This window comes from Cavia porcellus, unplaced genomic scaffold (assembly GCF_034190915.1).
Source record: "Cavia porcellus strain 051 isolate PalLab524CR breed Dunkin Hartley unplaced genomic scaffold, mCavPor4.1 scaffold_4, whole genome shotgun sequence".
Taxonomy (NCBI): Eukaryota; Metazoa; Chordata; class Mammalia; order Rodentia; family Caviidae; genus Cavia; species Cavia porcellus.
The window spans coordinates 55,018,545-55,041,121 of NW_026947487.1; the positions used below are offsets into that span (position 1 = coordinate 55,018,545).

At 50.1% G+C, this 22,577-nt stretch overlaps 1 protein-coding gene and 1 long non-coding RNA gene across 8 annotated transcripts in view; one reads left to right on the plus strand and one right to left on the minus strand.

The window, feature by feature from the left end:
* The window catches only part of Atp11a (ATPase phospholipid transporting 11A), an 83,259-nt gene extending 76,916 nt beyond the window's left edge, over positions 1-6,343 (plus strand). For 3 of the 7 annotated variants that reach the window (XM_063247055.1, XM_063247049.1, XM_063247050.1), the window contains one exon: positions 2,824-6,343. In XM_063247055.1, coding sequence (XP_063103125.1) covers positions 2,824-3,045 — 222 coding nt within the window. In that variant the 3' untranslated portion in view covers positions 3,046-6,343. Of the gene's footprint in view, positions 1-898; positions 983-2,135; positions 2,240-2,823 lie in introns of all 7 variants that reach the window. The other 4 variants (XM_063247052.1, XM_063247054.1, XM_063247051.1 and 1 more) reach the window with 2 other exon arrangements.
* Positions 5,768-20,433, minus strand: LOC106025206 (uncharacterized). Its single transcript, XR_001198783.2, has 3 exons — positions 20,150-20,433; positions 19,102-19,205; positions 5,768-9,364 (listed from the first exon to the last, which is right to left on the minus strand). It is a non-coding gene; the product is annotated as an uncharacterized LOC106025206 (long non-coding RNA).
* Between the last annotated feature and the right edge of the window lie 2,144 nt (positions 20,434-22,577).

Below are 22,577 nucleotides of genomic sequence, written 5' to 3' on the forward strand. Positions count from 1 at the left end.
CTCTCAGGAAGCTGAGGCAGGAGGATACCAGTGCCAGGTTGGTGAGGTCTACATGACAATGATTGACCTCAAAAGCCAAAACAAACTGCTCTCTAGTTTCCCTTCAGGGAGATTCGAACCTTGGCAAGGCAGGCCCTAGGCAGAGACAGGAGAGCAGAAACCCCGATAGCTTCTGCCAGTGCAGGGGACCTGGGGTGAGGGAACCGCTCCCCAGGGTGCCAGCAGGTTGAGCTGGACACAGAAGGGCCTTGGGATTGACCAGGCTTCTTACCGGAGCCTGGTGTGTGAGCTCGCTGGGGCCTGTGTGGTCTCACGTGCCAGCCACGGCCACTGGCTCTGGCCTCCCAATTGAAGGTCCTGTGGCAGACTCCGGACCAGAACCTTCTCTGGCCCCCGAGTAGGGGCTATGCCCTGCAGAGTTCCTCAGGCATGTAGCAGGCAGGTGTTCCCAGTGTGCCCCACGCTCAGGGACTCACAGCCGGAAGGTAGCCAGGGGACCCAGGTTCTGACAGCAGCCTTGCCCTAGAGCCTCCCTGCACGGTACCCTCCTTGGGGGATGGTCCTACTGCTGCTGGAAACTTCTGTGGCTCACAGAAGGTGGCTTCTGTACTTGCCAGCCTGCCTGTAGCCAGGAGGCAGAGAGCAGAGGAAGAGACCATGGGCACACGGACAGGAGAGGTAGAGGCCAGGCGGGGAGAAGCCGGCCAGTCTCAGCTCCATGGTGTCTGTCCACCCGTCCCAGTGGCGGCCTGTGTGTGTGTGCTGGGATGTGTCTGCGTAACCAACTCACCTCTCTTGTCTCTCTCCCTCCCTGTCGTCCTGTCTTCTGCCTGCTTTGCCTAAATAACCACTACTTGTGTCCATGCTCCTCGCGTGGCTCCGGACGTGGGACTGGCAGGCTAGGAACCAGTGCCTTTCCGTTGAGCAGCCTACCGTCTTTATGCTTTCCCAGACCTCCAGCGGTCTGAGTTTCTGACCACAGGTGACCTTCTCCGCCTTCTCGCGCGTGTGGGAGGATGGCACGGGTGTACACAGGATGGTGGCCACTCATGGGCTTCAGTCAGTGCCTTCTGCCACCAGCCACGTCAGAAACTTGGTGACAACATGCAGCTCGGTAGGGGCAGCTGACCCAGCCTTCTTTAATGATAACCCGTCTGTGTATCTTCTGAGTAACAAGATAGTGCGCTTTTCAAAGCCAATCATTAACAGCAACCCAAACTTCGAAGTTTGGCTGCATCAGAGCTGGCGGGAATACAGCCCAAGGTTCCAACTCTCTGTCTGCACCGAGAGCAGCTGGGAGGAAGTTGCCAGGGTGACAGGGACACAGTGACCACAGGCTGCTCCTGGCACCAATCAGAAGACAGCGGCTTAGGTTAAAGCAGTGTCCCAGCCCTTGGTGCGGCTTCTGGGAGCCGGGTGGCTGCCAAGCCTGTGAAGGAGCTGGGCTCTCCAGGCTCTGTGAGGGGTCACTTTGAGCTGCCCCCTCAGCCCCCAGTGTGACCACAGGTGTCCACACTGCTGCAGAGCCCCTGCCACTGCACGCGCCCATCACGCACAGGTGAACGCTCTGCCTTGCCAAACTTTGGAGGAATAAATGTTTTGGGGCCACAGTGGGGCAGATCCGGCCTCAAAGCGATGCAGGTCCTTTCTGCCTGCTCCATCTGAAGGAGAAAGTCCCAGATATCAGGCATGTATGCATCATCGACCTGGCTTCTGTGTGACGCATACATGGGCACACACTCTGTCTCTGCCTGCTACTGACATGCTGTCCTTGTCCCCACTGATGGGTACAGCTCCATCTCTGGCTCCCATTCCTCTGATTTGGACTCACTGGTCTCCTGCTGTTCCTCAACCCTCAGCCTCTGACTGCCGTTGCCAAGAGCCCAGTGAGCCTGGAAACCCTGTGCAGTCCGCCAGGCATGGGGTGGCCCTGTGGAGAACATTGGGCACACGGGAGCGTGTGTGAGCGAGGTGGGCCACACGGCTGTGGTCAGCTGCTGCAAGACCAGAGCCCTTTAGGACTTCTAGCTGAAGGACGTGATCTGCACCCTTCACAGTCCGTCACCGGCTGACCCAGTCAGCTTGGCTCAGGCTTCCTGTGCCCGCGCATCTCAGTGTCTCCCTCGCCCTTGCAGAGGCACGCACAGCGCAAAGCACTGGCCGACACCACGCCGAGCCGCGACGGGCCCCTGCTGAAGGACCTCTTGCCCCAGCCGAGGCGCCCCTAAGGCTGCGCTAGGTAACGTGCGGCCGCTGCCCGAGGCGTGGCCAGTGTGCTGTGACTCTTTTGCGCTCTCTTTTTCCTCCAAAGTTTTGCTGTGCTGTGCCAGTTTTGGTAACAGAGGTTCACTGTGCAAAAAGAGCACTCTTGCAGCACACATGTGCATTTGCTTCCCAGGTAAGTGGCTGCCTGTGAGGGAGCTAACAGGAAGGACGCACACAGAAGCTCCCAACCCTCCACCTCACAGCAAATCAGACAGGCCCCGTTCTGAAACCCAGTAGAGTGCTGTGTGTACCCCAGATGCAAGTCCAGGCAGGGTGCAGCTGGACCTGCATTGTCCATGGTCAGCACCAGCCATGCGGCTGCCCTGTGTGTACCAACTAGGGCCGCCCTAGCGTCGCTGTCCCTGTTCATCCCAGGACTTGGGTGCCAGGGCTGAGGGCTTGTGCCCAAATGTGAAGACCCTGCCTCTGTGGCCAGCTTGGGGAGGACCTGGTCCTTGGTAGCCAGGGAACAGGGATTCTGCAGGGGTGATACGGGCAGTAAGCCTTGTGTGCTCCTGAGGACCCCCCACCCTGACTATGTCTCTCATTTCCCGGCAGAACACACACTGTCCAGACAGCAGTCCAGAGCTCGCCCCCGCTGCCTCTCTGCAGAGCCCAGGTGCTCTGGGCCCCAGGCCCACAGCCGCACTACGTGATGCCCCAACCAGGAAGGTGCCGTGCGTGCTCTGGAGGAGTGAGGAGTACGCTGTGCTCCTGCCAACCCGGGCCTCACCTGTCACTGTCACAGTCCCTGCATTCTGTCGGGACGCGCCCACGTAATAGGGTACCCGGGGCAGACCTGGGGTGTGTATGTGTCTGCCTGCCTTGTCTGTGGGGAGGCAAGGATGGGTCACTCTGCTATGATCCCTGCTGGCCTCTCCTGGGCTCTGGTGTGGGACCTTCAGCCTGGTCCGCCCACTATCCTCCACATCTGCTGTGACTGCACAGAAAAGCCTATTCCTGGCCACAGGACCAGTGACCTGCCCAGGGACCATCCCACCCATGGTCCACCTCGATGACCACTGTGCCCTGCTCACAGTGCCCTGCTGCACCACCTCCTGCAGAGCTGCCACACTGCAATCTGGGCAGCCAGCACCTTGGATCCTCGATACATCTGTCCCTGGTCTACAGCCTTACTCTGCCATGCACACGGTCCCTTTTAGGGATCCTTTGGCCTGCTGAGCAGAGGCTGTCCTTGCATGCTGGGGCCTTAGAGGGCTGGAGTCCCCTCTCACATCACCTGCTGCCCTGTGGAGAGAAACTGTGTCCACGGCAGGCAGGCCTCAGCAGGATCCTTGTGATGTGCAGGACAGATGTCAGCTCATCTGCCTGGGGAGTGTTCGTTCCTCAGGCGCTGGGGCCTGTGAGGCACTCAGGCAGATCTTTGGCAGTAGTGAGATGGGCTCTGTCCCCACTGAGAGGTGGTCAGCCCCTCAGAGCCTGTCTCAGGCTGATGTGGGCCCCAGTGCCACACACAGTCCACTGCTCAGCCACCTCGCCGTGTAAGCCCCCTGCAGGTGTTCATGGGTCTGTCCTGGCATAGGTTTGGCCAGGTCTTCTCTGAGGTGGACAAGCCATTAGAAGCTGCTGCACTGTGACTGTCACCCCAGTCTGTATTCCCAGAAGGATCTGCATGGTGTAGCCTTAGAGATCACAGCACAGGGAAGATGTTTCACTTCCAGGTTCCAAGCCTCTGCCAGCAACCGGAGAAGCCAGCGCTGCACTGCCATGACCGGCCAGGCGGCCTGGTGTGCTCCCAGGATGGCATCTAGAGCAGATAGCTGGAGATGCAGTTCCCGAGTCCGGCTGTATCCCTCCTGACCTGCAGTCATGATGCGGACCCAGGATGGATTAGCAGCGAGCATGGGGTGGGGCAAGGGGGGAGTGTGAGCATAGAACCAAAGACGGGGTCTTGTCTGACGGGGTCATGTCTGGCTGAGAAGAGGCAGCAGAGAACGCTGCTCGTGCAGGCCGCATCTGCATTGCCACCCGTCCCTCGTGCCGCCCACCTGGCTGCCGGCCCACAGTGCTCCCCACCCCCACACAGACCTTTCCTCCGTCGGGCTGCGCTGACCTGCAGACAGCAGTGCGTTTTTACAGCCCTTTTTAAGAACCCAAAGTGGGTACAAATGTAAAACCTGAAGGGGGACAGATCCTCTGTATGTTTAGTTAACAAATTCTTTGTAATGTATTTTTTTAGAAATCTTAAAATTGCCTTTGCACTGAAGTATTTTCATAGCTGTTTATATCTCTTTTATCCATTTATTTGCTAACATATCATCTAATTTATAAAGTATGTTTTTAAAGCTTTCATTTTTTGAGTTTATGAAATTCTGGCCACTTTGCATTTAAATTCCAGGAGAATTTGGCCGCGGCTGAGGAATGTTAGGTTTCAGGTCCCGTTGTCTTCTCCACACCTCCTTATCCCGGTGGCAGTGAGGGCGCAGTGGAAGCAGTGCTTTGCTCTGCTCCTCGGCAGTGTCGTCTGCTCTTCGTTCTTGCTTTCATGCCCACCCTCAGCCTTCACGCTCACTCAGGCACCTGGTGGGGTCGGTCCCCACACCTCTGTGATGCCAGCCTTCGTATGAAGGCACCAGGTGTGCTCCACTCCACAGCGCCAGCTCAGAAGCTGCCCGGAACTTGTTAAACATGTGTGCCTGGCCCTCAGAATGGACGAAGGGAACGGGGTAAACAGCAGGAGAAAACCCAGAGGCCCTTTCAGACGAGGTGAGCATGCCCCTCTGTGGGGGCAGTGACTGTCTGCTAGCCTTAGACTAACTTCAGAGCAGATGGGTCCGCCGGAAGCCTCGTCCCAGGCTGGGAACCTCATCTGTGGCTGCAGTGTGCAAAGCTGGCCAGCTGTGGCTCCTCATGGTTTCTGATGATACATGGCTCCTGTTTTTCACTGTCCCTCACTCACACCAGTGTCCTGGCCGTGTGTGTCCCCGCTCCCTGCTCACTGGTAGCCGCTATGTGCAAGCTTGCATGCACTAGTGCACACGTCCCACAAACACACGTGCCCTCCCACACTCCATACACCCTGCCTCCTTCCCCAGCCCCTACGTGAAGCTCTGGGCAGGCTGGGCTGATAAGGCCTCTGCGCACACACGCACACTTGCACCCACATCCTTTGAAGGAGATGTGGCCGCACTTGCACAAGGGCTTTGAAAGATACAGCAGAACCTTGACCAGGCACCCCTGTCCCAGGAATTCAGCACCCCAGGCAGACCTGCCTTCTTCCCAGGCCTCTGCCAAGCCACATAACAGCCAGGAAATGGGCAGAGCCCTGCCACCGGGCACTGCACAGTCTACAGAGCCACCCCCTCACGGCCTGAGCCAGGCGGAACAGGGCCGGCGGCAGGAGACAGGCCGTGTGTGACAGATTCCAGCAGCCCCTGGGGTCACCCCTTGTCCTGCGTGGTCACCAGCCTGGCCCTTGGAATGCCAGGCTCATGTGGCCACATTGACTGGTATCGAACTCACACAACCACTTTTATTTCACCATAATATTATTTATTGATAGCACAGTGTAACAGTTGGTCCTCGCATTCTATACTTCCTTTGGAAGTTACTATAATTTTAAAAACCAGAAACAATACCAGTTGGCGAATGCAATCTTTTTATTTATTTTTTTAGCTAGGGGGTAGGTGAACAGGAATGAAAACCATTGATAGAGTGTCTATAAACAAAGCTTTACTAAAGATGTGTTGGAAGCGTTATGAAAGTCTTACTCTACTTTTGCAGAAAAAAATCTAAAGATCAATTTATATAGCTTTATTTTTTATCTTATCAGGATATACAGAATTTTAATATGCATATATCATCTCTGACTTAAAATTATGATGTGTGTCTGCATTACCATCTAAAATGTCCATTCATTATGTAATGTACTCAAGAGAGACTTTGAAAATGTATTTCACAGATTGGTCACCACCATAAACACTGGAGTTTATTTTTAAATTATTAAGTAGAGTAGGTGCATTTAACATAAATCATTCTCCAACAGTGATGATTCATTAACCTGCTTTAAGACATTAAATTGTGAATTAAACCAAATGAAACATTTCTGTAAAGTTTATTTTGTATGCTGTTTTTACTTTTATTTATGTAGATGGGGGACAGGTGGGTAACCTTGGCAATACCGAACTTTTCTGTAAATGGAGTAGAACGCCATCTGTCTTTATTGTCTGCTTACAATAAAGACAAAACCCAGCTGCGCTCCTTTGTAAATGTGGAGGTCACCTAAGTTTCGCTTGTATCTGCTGCCTGTGAGTCTGGGGTGGGGTAGGAGAGGATTTTGGGGGGTTGAGCCCTGAGCTCACTGGCTATGGGAGCAGCCCCAGCACCCCAGTCCTGGCAGACTCCGAACCTGCACCAGGAGCCCCAAGATTGGTGGAGACGCTGTCCAGTCCTGAGTCACCGCCTTCTTGGCCCCTGCCATGGTCATGTGGATGAGATGTCCCAATGCCTGCTCCTGCGGCATCTTCCTACCCAGTGGAGCAGATCCTGGAGCAGCCAGCTCGGCCTCTGGCTCCAGTGTGGCCTTGGACAGTGAGGCTCTCTGGCCAGAGCCTACAGGTAGCACCTGCTGTCCTCCAGCGTGGAGTCAATACTCAAGTCCTGTGTCTTCCTGGAGCTGTTCCACCTTGACCATGTGCCCCATCAGGCCATCCCCCCCATCCAATGACCACTGCTTTGTGTATCTCGGGCCAGGGTCCGGAACCCCAGCCCTGGGCCGCAGGTCTTCAGCCTGTTGAGAATGGGCCGCACGGCAGGAGGCAAGCAGGGCCAGCATCGGTCCCCTGGAACCAGGAGCCACAGCGCACACCAGGGAGCAAGGCTGTGGCGCCTTGGAAGAGTCTTAACACTTGACTGTCCCCATCTTCACCCTAAAGAAACGTTCCCCCCCCCCCAAAAAACCAGTCTGTCTGTTACCTTGCTCATTGCTGAGACAAAACACTTGACACCCAGGTTCATGATGGAAAGGGCTGGCTCCAAGGCAGGGTGGCATGGGCAGAGAACTGCTCATGGCAGCATAAGACAGCAAAAACAGCAAGGGTGTCAGTGTCTCTTGCACTTTTTACACTGTCCAGGCTGCTGGGATTAGGGCAGTGCCAAACCGACCAGGGGACTCATGCAGTCATCACACACCCTGAATCCCAGTACCACTCAAGATCTAGCTGCCTCTCAAGGAGCCCCACTCATGACTGCATGAAGCTTTGAGGGATATCTGGACACAGCTGGCATGGGGGACAGGAGAATGGGCTTATAGGAGACAGAGAAAGTGAGGGAGCTCAGCCCTGAGGCCAGATGCCATCCTTCTTCCCAGCAGGCAGATTAGACACAGCTCCAGACTGGCCTACTGTGTGGGCTCGTCCTGCCAAGACCAAGATCCTTTGTAACTCAAAACTACAGATGAAAGCCAGGCAAGGAGGTGCACATCTGTAATTTCTGCACAATGGGAGGCTGAGACAGGATTGCGATTTCAAACCCAGCCTTGGGCAATTGAGTGACTTAATGAAATCCTGTCTCAGAATAAAAAGGTCAGGGTCTGGGAATGCAGCTCTGCCCAAAGGCCCGGGTTCAACCCAGTGCTGCAAGAAAGAAACACCACAGGCACTGGTTTTGGGGAGCATTTGTATCACTCTTGGCTGATGGTTGAGCTGGACCTGCTTCAGGGCAGCGGCATGTGGGCTGCACAGAGCAGCACCATGTCTCGGGTGCCAGCGTGGGTCAGGGGACACAGACAGACCAGGTCCAGCCAGGGTCCCACCTCTTCCGCCCAGCTCTGCAACCTGCCCAGCCTCTGCTTATTTCCCAGGTCACAACCACAGAGCCACCTGATTGCCCTTGCACAGGAGTGCTGGGGCCCGGGGGCTCTCACGCCCACTCCTGGCCCAGGGCATTCAGAGGCCACCGAGCTTGGCAAGGCAGGGACCAGGCAAGGTGGGAGCTGCAGGGCCCCTTCGCCCCCACTGGCCTTTAGAACTGTCGACTCCAGGGGCACAGCCCTGAAGGATCCCATGCACTGCTGGGTGGTGATGGCAGGGCTTCTCCCTAGGGGGAAGTGCCGCTAGGTGTGTCAGAGGCCAGGTCTTCTCTGAGTACCTCCAGGGCTCCTTGGAGCCCACATGCATGCCACCCTCCAGGCGGGCCTTCAGGCTTTGTGGCCAGCATCAGGGCCCATAGATGACCCTCACAGAGGCCTTCACTCCCTTCTCCCATCCCCAGGAGTGTCCAAGCCTGTGTCACAAGAGGACCATTGACCATGCAGGGGACAGTCCTGCCTGGTGAACGTAGCATGGGCTCCTCAGGGTTCCCTTCCTGGGCTCACCTCTGCCCTCTACCCTCCTGCAGTGGTGAGGGCACCCAGCGTGCTGTGCTGTGCTGTGCTGTGCTGTGCTGTGCTGTGCTGTGCAGGGAGAGCACCCAGGAGTCACCCAGAGCCACCTCGGGGAATCCGCCTGGCTGTGATATGCCCGACAGCCTCCCCTCCTAGGCAACTCCGGGTGCCATGTTGGCCCTTGATGCACACACACACCCCCCCCCCCCCACCGCTCTGCACAGCACTGCTCTGCTCGGTTTGGCCACAACTCTGCCATGTCTGTAGACCATCTAGCTCTCTGAGGATCAGGGACGCCCTTGCTTGGGGAATGCCACCCATGTTTGTGCCCATCACATGGTCAGCTTTGCAGGGAAGCCATCCACACTGCCCCTGAGTACAGTGTCTGAATCCCTTGAAGTCTCTCTGCAGGCACTTTCCTCAGCACTGGATGCACTCGAGGGATACTGATGGGAAGGCAGGTCCTGTCCAGGCAGCCCAGGAGGGTGAGGGGGCAAACCCTGAGTGTGGAGATTTCCCACACCCTCTCCCATGGGGTCCCTCACTCCCCACCTGTGAGGCAGAGATCTGCAGCAGCATGAAGCCCTGACTTCCTCGGGGCTGCTTGAAGGAGCCTGTTGGTCTTTCTCATTGCTGAGACAAAATACCTGACACTTGAAGGAGGATAAGTTTATTTCAGCTCACAGTTTGTAGAGGTTTCAGTCCATAGTCAGCTGGCTTCAAGGCAGGACAGCATGGCAGAGGAGCATCTCGAGCCTGAAACAGTCCATGGCAAGCAGGCAGGTAAGAGCACACTGACCCTCTTCTGGTGTCTTATATTTTATGCAGGCTGCCACCCTGGAGTGAGTGTAGCACTCAGACCTTAATCTTGCATAACTATGCCAACCCAACTAGTGATTTAGTAACCCCTTTGATCCCAGCACCACACACTAGATTGAGCCACCTCTGCAAAGTCCCCTGTGACCAGATGAGGTTTGGGGAGACATCTAGACATAGCCATGACACTGTTCCTCCTCCGCCTCCTGTCTCCTCTGAGTTCTCCACTGAGTAGTGAGCAGTAGGACATCTGTTGCCCAAACGCACCAGCCTCTGTCCTTGAAGACCCAGGCCCTGGGTGATATGGCACACACCTGTACCCCAGCACTTTGAGAGACTGAGCCAGGAGGATCCCAAGTTCAAAACAGCCCATATCACTTAGTGACTTAGCAAGACCCTGTCTCAAAAATAAAAAATGAGGCGGGACCAAGATAGTAGAGTGGTAAACAAAAGAGAGAGCCTATCAGACAGTCACTTAACAGATGCTGGAATATATAGCATCATGAGGAAAACAAGCAGTGGGGAAGAGGGATGCCTGGACTCAGGAGGAGTCTCGACCCAAGAGGAGTCTGAAGAGCTGAAGCCCACAGAGAGAGAAGCGAGAAACTTCAGTGAAGAAGAGGGAGGTGGCTGGCTGTGCCTTCTCCCTGAAATAGGGTTCTGTGCAAGAGGAGTGGTTCCAACTGCTGTCAAACAGGACGGCAGGCGACTCAAGGCCTCCACAGAGAGGCACAGCGGTGGAGGGGAGCAGCGGATGTGCTGGGCTGCACTAGCTAGTGGTGAGTGCTGAGGGCTGAGTCGTGTGGAAGGGAGCCATTGGCCTGGAGCTAGCTTGGGGAGGAACTGGCTGAGCTCAGAAGTCTGAGCTGCTGCTGGCTCCATTTAGTGGCTCCTAGCTGAGCTCAGGTCCAGAGGGCAGTGAGCCGAATTCATCTAGTGTCAGCCAGAAAGTGCAGGCTCACTGAGATTATCCACTTCCTCACCAGAAAGCTACTGCTGGCTTTCTGGACTAGACTGGCACGGATCTGGACTCTGTCTCCATGTGTTGTCTACCAGTGAAACCAGAAACAGCCCTGGGATGAACTTTTTTCTCTCTCTCTCTCTCTCTCTCTCTCTCTCTCTCTCTCTCTCAGTTTTTCTTGCTGCAGTGGTGGGGTTGTTTTTGTTTTTGTTTTGTTTTGTTTTGTCTCCTCTTTCATTGTTTGATCTTGTCTTTATATGAGTGTGTCTTGGTTACTTTTCTCTCATTGCTAGGACAAAACACCCGACACCCAAAATTCAGGAAGGAAAGGTTAATTTAGCTTACAGTTTGTGGAGGTTTCAGCCCATAATCAGCTGGCTGCAAGGCAGGGTGGCCTGGCACCAGGGCAACACTTTAAGGCAGCAGCTAGCAAAAGCAGCCAGAGCAAAAAGGAAGCAAGAACAAGCCTCTTTAATATCATATGGTACACAGGCCACACCCTTCTCTCCAGGTCGGTGTAGCTTCACAAAATCTCTGTGCTATTCTCTTGCAAAGGATGAGGGTATTTATAAAGTAAGGGTCCTGGCTCCCTGTCCAGTCTCTCAGTTAAACTTCTGTACTTCTCAAGCTGACACAAGGTATCAACCATAACAGTGTGAAAGTGGTTTCTAGCCTTTGTGGTTGAGGTCTGTTCTGTTCTTTTTATCCCTTTCTTTGTTTTTTCCCTGCAGTCTTATGTATCAGTTTCCCAAAGATAGTGTGATTCCTTCTTTGTCCTCCGACCTTACTTCTAATCTCTTTCTCTTCTTCCACTTCATGATTTTCTCCTTAACCCATTTTAAATTTTAACTCCTGAGGGCAAAATCGATGTATTTAGGACTTGAATATTGAGTATAATTTTCTGGTTTGTTTTAGATTTTATCATATAACCACAAACCCATGGCTATAAGTGGCAAATTGATGGTGAGCTCAGTTTGTCATTTTCTAGGCTGTGTCCAATGCTCTTGTTACCTGATAGGCTTCTCCTCAGAGTGGCAGAAAAGCAAGAGCAAGGAAAGGAGACAAGAAGAAGGGTTTTATTGTGGGCACAGGAGAGATGCAGTAGAGTAACGACCCCCTCGGGGCAGACAAAGAAGCCACAGCTTTTCTTTTTTTTTTTTTTTTTTTTGTTTTTGTTTTTGTTTTTTGCCACAGCTTTTCTTCAGTCTGACAGGGGTGGAGTTTAAAGGGGTGGGCACAGTGATGCTTTGACAATTGATTGGGAGAATGTTGGCACATGTGCAAAAGCAGAAAGTTCAATTTTGGGTTTGGAGTAGAACACACGGAAGTAAGCATAGAAGAAGGCACTGTCCGGCACCATGTTGGGCTGGAACCATCATGCAGAGCCCATCAGTACCACTGCAGCCCAAAGTGGCATAACTGTTGTAACGAGCTGTGAGTCCTGGTGTTTCATGACTGAGGCTGACTGAGGGTCACAGAAAATACTGTGGAACGGTGCCAAAGAACCAGGGACCAAACCAAACAAGCAGCACCTTCTCATGGCTGACAAATTGAAGAGGTGGAATCTTCACAAACTCAGAACCCCAAAATCAGATACACCTGGAAGACAACTTAGAGAAGTAGGCACTATTTAAATAGTGGCAATAAAGCAACCCACCAATTTAAGAGCCTCATCCCAGGAATTAAACTTAAAAAAAAAAGAAAGTGAGAAGACACTTAAACAAGATGCAACCCCAGACATCCAGTTCACCAAAGGCAAACTCAGTGGGCAATGAGATGGGAGGATCCAAAAGCCTCCCACTAGCCTCTCTGAAGAAAGCAATTGAATGAAGCTCTAGAAAAAATCAAATCAGAAATCATCTTTCAGATAACAGAAGAGATGGTGTCCAAAATAAGGACCACACTTAATGATGCCACTTAATGATGACACAGACCAAAAAAATAGACAACAGCAAGAAAGTTACAGAAGTATGAATGCTCAGCATAGGAAAGAAGTGGAATCCATAAAGCAGATTTAAGCAGACATCCAGGAGAATAAAAATTCTTTGGGTATTCAAAGCAGATTAAGCCAATGTGAAGACAATCCATATAGAAGACAAGCTTGCAATTAGCAACCGTGAAAAAGAAATATTTCTCCAAAGTAGCAAGGGATCATGAGAAATCAATCCAGCAGCTTCTAGATGGGGCAAAGAAGAATAACTTAGGATTCATTGAAATCAGTGAAAAAGCAGGATATAGAACAAATGATAAAAATAAAAGTTCACAGATGTCTTGGCAGAGAACTTCCCTGGCTGTTTCAGTTTTTGTTCAGATCCCACCCCACTCCTGCAAAGCCTCATGCAAGCAGGGACACAGCCCGATCTAGTGTTTGTGATGGTTTGTTGTCTAGCACTCAGACTGATGAGGTCAGTGCTACACCTACCTAGGGGTGGAGCCAGCATACATTGTAATGGCAGGAAGAAGGCGTGTCTTCTCTCTACCCCCCACCCCCGCCCCGGGCTTGTGCTTTGCTGCAGGGGTGGCCATGAACTGCTGCCCCTCAGCCATGTCATTTTGCCTTGGAGCCAACTGAATATGAACTGAAACTTCCAACCTGTGAGAAATAAACCTTCCCTTCCCTAATTTGGGCATCAGGTAGTTTGTCTCAACAATAAGAGAAAAGTTACCAAAACGTTGGCAGAGAAAAAGAATTTGACATGCAGATAAGTGAGGCATATAGAACTCCAATTAGCTATGATCAAAAAACAATTGCAGCAAGGCATGTGATAATCAAGATTCCAGAAATTCAACACAAGAATAGAATCTTATAAGTTGTCAAAGGAAAGAAAAAATCTCCTACAAAGGGAAGCCCTTCAGAATAATAGAAGACTTCTCAGACAAATCCTCAAGTCAAGGAGATCTTGGAGTGAAATATTTTAAATTCTAAAGGAAAACTACTTCCGACCCAGACTGATGTACCCCACAAAACTATCTTTCAAAATTGATGAAGAAATGACACTTCTATAATAAAGAATATCCAAGGAAGTTTATAACCACCAAACCAGCACTCTAAAATGTTCTAAAGGACATTCTACAATGAGATAACAAGGATGGTATCTTCATGAACCCCAACAGAAGGGTTCACCAGGGAAGGCAAACAATTAGAGGGAGAGAAAAAAAGGGCGGGGGAGCCAACTATAGGAAAATAACATGACAAGGATAAGTCAATACTTATCAATGATAACTATCAATGTTAATGGTCTCATTTCAACAATCAAAAGACACAGACTGGCAGAATGGATGAAGAAGTAACATCTAATAATATATTATGCAAAAGAAACACAGTTAGTTCAAAAAGAAATTCATAGACTGAATGTCAAATGATGAAAACAATACTCCATGCGACAGGAAACCAGAAAAAAATAGGGGTAGCTATTCTATTTGCAGACAAATTGAATTCCAAGCCAAAACTGATTAAAAGAGATAAAGTAGGTCACTACATCCTCATAAAGGAAACAACCCAAGAGGAAGAGATAATAATCATAATTACATATACACCAAACACCAGTGCACTCAACTATATAAAACAATTACTAACAGACACAAAAAATCACATAAGCACTAGTACAGTCGTATTGGGGGATCTCAATACCCCACTGTCACAAAAAGACAGATCAACTCGACAAAAAACAACAATGAACTATTAGAACTGAGCCAAACTTTTGAACAAATGGACTTAGTAGATGTCTGTATGATGTTCCACCCCACAACATCAGCATACACATTCTTTTCAGCTGCACATGGGACATTCTCCAAAAGAGACCATATACCGGCTCATAAAACATGCTTAAGTAAATGCAAAGGAACTGAAATTATCTCACGCATATTATTAGACTACAGTGCAATGAAATTAAAAACCCATAACAAAAGAAACCACATAAACACATGGAAATTAAATAGCACCTTCCTGAACAACCAATGGGCCACAGATGAAATTAAAGAACAAGTTAGACAGTTTTTACAGTTGAGTGATAACAGTACAATATACAAGAACTTATGGTATACAATGAAAGCAGCCCTAAGAGGGAAATTTACAGCAGTAAATACCCACAGCAGGAAAACAGAGCAAGCACATTAAACAACTTACTAGTAAGCCTCAAACCTCTAGAAAAGAAGAGCAGGCTAAACCAAAAGTTCTTACAAGGGAGAAAATTATAAAGATCAGAGCAGAAATTAATGCATTGGAGACTAAGAAGATAATACAAAGAATAAATGAATTGAAGAGTTGGTTCTTTGAAAGATTAAATAAAATCAACAAGCCTTTATCCAACCTTATCACACACAAAAAAAGAAAGACTCAAATCCATGCAATTAGGAATGAAAGGGGTGAAATCACAACAGACCCTGCAGAAACTCAGAAGATCATCTATATCTATTTTGAAAACTTGTATTCTGATAAGATGAAAAATGCAAAGAAATGGACAGATTTCTAGATATATATGAATTACCAAAGCTGAATCAAGAAGATATAAAAATCCTAAATTAATATCAATCAATGAAATCAAAGTTGTAATTAAAAACCTACCAACAAAGAAAAGCCCAGGCCCTGACAGATCCACTGCTGAATTCTACAAGAAATTTAGAGAAGACCTAACATGACTACTTCTCAAATGCTTCCGTGAAATTGAAAGGGAAGCAATACTCCCAAATTCATTCCTGGAAGCAAGCATTTTTCCAATACCAAAACCAGGGAAGAACCCAGCTAAGAAAAAGAAATGCAGGCCAATTTCCCTAATGAACATAGACACAAAAATCCTCAATAAGATATTGGTAAACAGAATCAATAAATGTAATACACAGAGTCAAGGAGAGAAGTCATATGATCATTCAAATAGATGAAGAGAAAGGTTCTGACAAAGTCCAGCACCCATTCATGATAAAAACCCTACATAAAGTTAGACCAGATGGTCGGTATCTCAATCTGATAAAAGCCACCTATGACAAACCAACAGCCAGCATCATATTGAGTGGACAAAAACTGAAAGCTTTCTCTCTAAAATCAGGAACAAGGCAAGGATATCCACTGTCACCATTCTTATTCAACACAGTCCTGGACACTTCAGCTGGAGAAATTAGACAAGAGAAAGAAATAAAAGGAATAAAGATAGGAGAGGAAGAAGTTAAACTATTGTTATTTGCAGTTGACGTGATACTCTACATAAAAGATCTAAAAAACTCCAGTAAAAAATTAGATTTAATAAACAAATTCAGTAGCATAGCTGGATACAAAATCAACACTCAAAAATCAATATCCTTGCAGTACATGATTAACAAACTCACTGAGAGAGAAATCAGGGCAACAACACCTTTCACAAAAACATCCAAAAAATGAAATAACTAGAAATCAATTAATGAAGGATAAAAAATACATCTGTGGTGAATTAAATACTGGCGGCCAAGTTAAAACACCAGCTGAATTGAATTACTATGGTGCTGAGAATAGATGGCCCACCTGAGGACGGTGCCCAGATGAAAGCAGACCTGGGGAGGAAGAGCGTGCTGTGGGTTCTCCTAAGTGTTGCTGTGTGGTGCTGTTGGTTCTCCTGTTGCCGCAGGTTCTCCTAGAGGAGCTTGCTGAGCTTCTTTCCTGATGTGAACTCGGTTCTCATCTCGGAGGAGCTCAAGACCTTGTCGCTGAGAATGGCTACCATTCACTCTGGGGAGCTCTGTTCCTTTACTTTGACATCGCTTCTTGGCTCCAGAGCGGAAGATGATGTGCTGCTCAATCTCCAGGAGAAGCCCGTCACTCTGGCTTCCTGGTGCAAACTTGGCTGTTGTTATCATTGGAGCTCAGAACCTTGTCGCTGAGGATGACTGTGGTACTTTTCAGGGGAGCCCTGGTCTTTACTTTGAGGGCTAGGGTTTCCTGGCTCCATTGCAGAACCTTCAACCTACTGGCCAGCTCCTTCACCCCGGTGGCACAAACTTTCTAGTTTCCACCACTGAGCTATGGGCCTTCCCAGTGCAGATCCGTGAAACAGTCATCCGTGAGACACTGTCATAGGCTCTGGTCACCAGTTGGACTGGTGGGAGGTACTGTCATGGGCTCTACGTCTTCAGCTGGACTCAAGTAGGACATTGCCATGGGATACAGGCCCTCAGCTGGATTCCTTGGGTCCTACACCTTTTGTATTTAACTGTTAGGTAACTATTACAAAATAATACTATAAATTATGTGTCCTGTATGTAATTGTTCTTCTTGCTACTCCCTAACTACAACGACATCTGCACTGAAAACTACAGTACTCTGAAAAAGGAGAGTGAAGAGGATATTAGAAAATAAAAGACATTCCTTGCTCTAGGATAGAAAGAAACAATATAGTGAAAATGGCCATGCTTCCAAAAAAGATTTGATGCAATTCTGATCAAAATTCCAATATCATGACTCACAGAATTAGAGAAAACAATCCTAAAATTAATTCATCTGGAACCAGAAGAGACCTAGAATAGCAAAGGCAATCCAGGGCAACAAAGATAAGACAGGGACATCACAATCTCTGACTTGAAATTATAACAAAGCCACTTTGATAAAAACAGTCTGGTACTGGCAAAAACAGACCCAAAGATTACCTTCTAAGCCACCTTATGTTTGACAAAGGTGCCAAACACATTCACTGGAAGAAAGCCTGCTTAATAAACAGTGCTGGAAAAACTGGCTCTACACAGGCTGAAGATTAAAACTTTCTTTCACCATGCTTTAAACTAAATTCAGAATCAACGATCTTAATATTAAAACAGAAATATTAAATCAGCTGGAAAATATAACAACTCTTAAAGACATTGGTGTAGGCAAAGACTTTATGAATAAAACCCAACCACACAGGAACTATCACAAAGAACCTACAACTGTGACCTCATCTTATTAAAAAGCTTTTGCACAGCAAGAGAAACCACCAACAATGAAGAGACAACCCACAATTGAGGGAAAAAAATGTTTGCCAGCTGTTCCCCAAAGGGTTACTATCGAGAACATATAAAGAACTCAAGAAAATTTACCTCCCGAATTTAAAGACCCAGCCTAAAAACGGGCATCTGAGATGAATACAGACTTCTCAGATGGAGAAATGCAAACAGCAAATAAACATGAAAAATGTTTAAGATCACTTGTCATTCAAGACATGCAAATTAAAACATTAAGATTATACTTTGGGCTGGAGATTTAGCTCAGCGGCATAAGCACCTGCCTTGCAGGCGGTTGTGAGTTCAATCCCCGGTACTGATAAAAAAAAAAAAAATTAAGATTATACTTCACCCTAGAAGAAATGGGCATTATCTAGAAATCAATCAATAACATATGCTGGTGAGGCAGTGGGGGTGAGAACCCTTCTCCACTGTTGGTAGGAATGCAGACTGGTGCAGCCACTGTGGAAATCAATGTGGAGATTGCTTAAAATACTAGGACTGGAGGTCTCATTTGACCCAGCTATTCCCCTGCTAGATATCTTCCCAGAAGAATTAAAAACATCATTCCACTGTAATACATGTGCACCCATGTTTACAGCAGCACAATTTGTAATAACTGGATCTTGGAAAAAACCTAAATGTCCATTAACTGAGGAATGAGTAAAAGAGATGTGGTATTTCTATGTAATTGAATACTACTCGGCCAGAAAGAAGGATAAATTTGAGACTTTTATAGGTAAATGGATGTGACTAGAGACCATATTCATAAGCGAAATAAATCACACATGTAAAAACATCATACTGTCTTCCTAGTGTGAGAAGCCGAAAGAAATTACATATACATATGTGTGTGTGTGTATATATATATATATATATGTATATATATAAAAGATAGATAAGATAGCTATACTACTCTTAGTCCATTGAAGAGAAAGATTTGTGCTAATAGTATTTGGACAATTAAATGCAGGTATCTTGTACTCTAAATAACTTTGAAAGTAACAATATGCAATGTGTTAACCATTGTTACCCCTAATTATCATGTTTTGAACTTTTTTCTCTTTAAAACAAAAATAGTAATTAATAATAAAAGGACTGAGGATGTGCTGTAGCACAGTGCAAAGGCCCCAGGTTCAAACTCCAGGACCAAACAAGGGAGAGGACAGAAAAGGTGCTAGCGCCAGTCTAGATGTCCGCCAAGGCCTCCTACACTGGCAGGTGGGACTTTGTGCGGCTGTGGGTCCAGAGTGTGAGGCACTGGACCCACTCAGGTGTGACGCTAGGGTCAAGGCTGTGAGTGCTGCCCCCACCCCCACCCCCGCGCAGCCTGGATAAGACAGAAGAGAAAGAGCTATGGCTCTACTGTCTTCTGCCTGCCCCGGGTAGTTCCCCACTGCCACACCGCCCTGCCTCGGAGCCAGCCGAGCATGGACAGAAAATCTCTGCAGACTGAGCCAAGTGAACCTTTTCCCCTTTAACTGTGGGTATTGGGGATTTTGTCTCAACAGCGAGAGAAATGTAACCGGGACAGAACTGAGACACAGACGCCGAGCACCTGCAACCTGTTTAGGCCCCTGCTGAAGATCCTTCAGGAAGCTGGGAAGACAGCCCACCCTCCCCTGGCCGCCTCACCATGGGCACCGGAAGCCGTGTATTCCAATCCATCTGCTGAATCTGTGCTGAGAAATATGGATCCTGGGCATGCCATCTACTGGGTATGCTTTATCTCTTAAAATTAGTCACACAAAACTATAATTTGAAACGTTTCACTTACTGATGCTCTCCTCTAGGGATTCAGAAGATTCAGTGAACAGAAAGATTTCACAGTAACTCTCAGGACAGCAGATGATTTTGACACCTGTAGAATTTTGCAAAGACCTGCAGAATTCATGCATGCACATGTTCACAGGGGGGCGTGCATGTGTGTGTGCGCGCGTGCGCGAGCAAACACACACACACACACACACACACACACACACACACACACACTGAGCAGCCCCTCCAAGGCCCTCACACAGCCTTTGTGATGCTAATCTCTGTGCCTCTCTGGGGGCTCCTGGGGACAAAGGCCCACGGCTTAACAAGCCAGCCCAGCAGGATGCCCTGGGATGGAAGCTGCCAGGCTTTATCCTTGGCTGAGCTGAGTCCCTCTGGAGTTGCCTCAACAGTGGACTCAGCCCTTACCCTTTCTGGGCTCACAGAAGTCCTAGGGTCTGTCCCACTTTCATGCCACGGCCAACCGTCCCAAAGCAGGACTTTCTGAGGCCAAGGTGCCTGCTCGGGTGTCCCCAGGCCTGCTGGTCCTTGCTCTGTGTGACTGATCATCCAGGGTGTCAGCCGAGCTTGATCAGCTCAGCTTGTGGCCCTGGCCTGCACCGGTGCCCCAGGAGCGCAGCCTGGCCCCCGCCACCTCCCCCCATCCTCTAAAGCCTCTGGGCTGCCTCCTTGCAGACATGAAGTGGAACCTTGATCTCAAACAGGAAGGGGGCCAGTGCCTGACCTTGGAATTGCAGGTTCCTTGGGACAGCAGCCAGCTGCCTCTCAGAGCCTCGGAACAGCATCGCCTTCCTGTGACTGTGGCCAAGCTTCAAAGATGGCACATTCCTTTAGGACAGCTCCCCTCCCTCTGCTGTTCCCAGGCTGGCTGCTCCCAGACCTTCTCCCTGGCATGCAGCCCCTGTCCAGCAGCGGGCCCCACAGCATCAGCTCGGCCCAGCACGGCCCAGAGCACCCGGGTTGCAAGCACTCTGAGGAGGCCATCCAGCCCCACCTGTGCCTGTGACACCAGGAACCTCAAACTATGTTCTGATACCCCAACTCACAGCTTCCTGTCCGGGGCCACAGGTGTCTTCTCTGTCCAGAGCTTGTGCAGCATGGAGGTCCCCCACACCAGGGTCACAACAGGGTGGGTGGGGACCATGTGTGCCAGAGCAGGACTCTGGCGGTCGCAGCCTCTGCTGAGGACCAGCTCCCGGCAGCGTTCCTGCCTGCCTGTGCCTTTCTTCCTGCTAGGTCTTGGGGCTTCAGGGTGGACACAGTCCCCCCTAGCCAGCTCTGACCTGCAGCCCTGGGACACAGGAGACAGCCTTGTCACAAGTGAGGTCAAATGGAGCAGGTCGCTCCAGCCCCGCCTCCACCCCGCCCCACTCTCCCAGCCCTTCCCCCTTCCACTGGTCTCCGCCCCTCCCTGTTGAGTGTCTCTAGCCAGCAGGCACACAGAGTCGAGTGGCGGGACACCTGTGGGCACAGAGCTCGGTGAACCTGAAAAGAACAAGGGCGTCCTTGTGCGGCCAGGTGTGCATGGGGCAGCAGGTAAAGGGTGTGGGAAGGGGACAGAGAAGGGGATTTGGAGAGAAGCCATTGGAGGAGGTGGAGGGTGGACAGAGGTGCCTCCTAGCCGGCAGAGTGCGCCTTGTGCCTGTTCCCCACAGATCTTACGAGGCAGGGGCTTCTCTCACACCAGTGTCCCTGGAAGGATGTCCTCTCACACAGGGCAGAGCTGTCGCCTACAGGGATGTCCTGGGCCTTCTAAAGTCACACCATGCTCTCCAGGACAGGTGCCGGGGACAGGGTCAGCTAGATTGGGGTCTGCACTTGGTACTGTGATTTTGACTTGGACAGCCTGCTGGCCACAGGCAGAGTGGCCATGTTTTCTACTGTCCAGATGGTGCCTTGTCTGCAACCCTGAGTCCTCCACCAGGAGTTATTCCAGTTATTCCAGGCCCCGCAGGGACCAGCAGCAGCCTCTGCTCTTCCTGGAAGCCTCCCACCCTAGGCCGGACCAGCGCAGCCCCACAGAAGCTCTGGGCAGGTGGAAGGCTTGAGCCAGCTGCAGGCGGATGTGCAGGGGCTGATGTGGGAGGCTCAGGATGTGTCCTGCAGCAGAAATAAAGCACTTTCCCCTGGGCCACTGTGGCGGAGTGTCCAGCACCCCTCCCCCCCGCAGAGGATCCCAGACCAGGTTGGGTGCAGCCCGGCCAGGGAGCCTCTGTCACAGACTAGACAGCATGGGCTTCCAAGCCCTGTCCTGAGTTGTCCCAGCCATGTTCTGGCATCAGGAGGGACTAACCCTATGCCCAGAAAGCTGCAGGAGTCTGGGCTCTGGTCACACACAGCAGCCGGGAGCCTCTTCTGTCTCTAGGCCTGCCCCTGCTGTGCTATGGGGGGCTTCCCCGAGGTCTTCTCAGCCGACTCAAAGGTGGGCTCAACCTCCAGACCCGCCAAGCGGAGGGCAGTGGCCAAGTGGGTGGCACCCACAAATGGCCACCCAGCATCCCCTGTGTGCCTCTCAGCCCCCTTCCCTCCAGTCTGGGGAGACTCGAGGTCGCTATCTGTCGACTCATGGTTGAAATTCTCAGCAGAATTTGGGAAAATATGGTAGTGAGGGAGGATTTGCTTGCTTGCTTTTCCCTCAGATGGGGGCCTTTCTCTGCCGCCCAGCCTCATCTAAGTTAGGTGTGCACAGTACAGGAATCCCCTGAGCCTGGGCCCGCTTGTCCTTAAAGTCAGTGTCCCACCGAGGACAGGAGGAGGGCAGAGCCAAAGCGTGCCTGTGTGCTGCCCAGCTGTGTGCAGGGCAGGGCACGTGCCTGGAATCCCAGCTGCTGGGCAAGCTGAGACAGGAGGACCTCAGCTTCAAAGTCGGCCTGGACAGCCAGGCAAGATCCTGTGTCAAAAGTTACCGAATAAAACTGACGGCACAAAGGGGATAGGAAGGCAGGCAAAAGGGGCACAAACACACACACACACACACACACACACACACACACGAGATGGTTAAAATTGGTTACAGATAGTTTTTCTTAGTTCACTGAAAAGCAAGATTTGTGGTGTTATTTTCTGGACAATAGTTCACGCCTGTGCCTTATACCCTGAGTAACTACCCTGAAGATCACAGCACATGATGCACTGTTACTCTCCATTAGCTTGTTTTGAAGCCCTGCTTTATTGTTACTTTTTCTCTTTAAAGTACAAAAAAAATCATTTAAAAAAAATAAAAATAGCTAAGGATGGTGGTGCACACCTGTAATCCCAGCATTTAGGAGGCTGAGGCAGGAGGATCACTGTGAGTTAGAGGTCAGCCTGGGCTACAAAGTGAATTCAAGGCCAGCCTGAACGGCTTAGCGAAAACTTCTCTCAGAACAAACAAGTGGTAGAGCCCTTGCCCAGCACGCTCGAGGCCTTGGTTCCACCTGCAGCCCCAGGCAGCCCCTGTCCCCTTGCAGTTACTGGAGCTGCTGGGCCTCATGA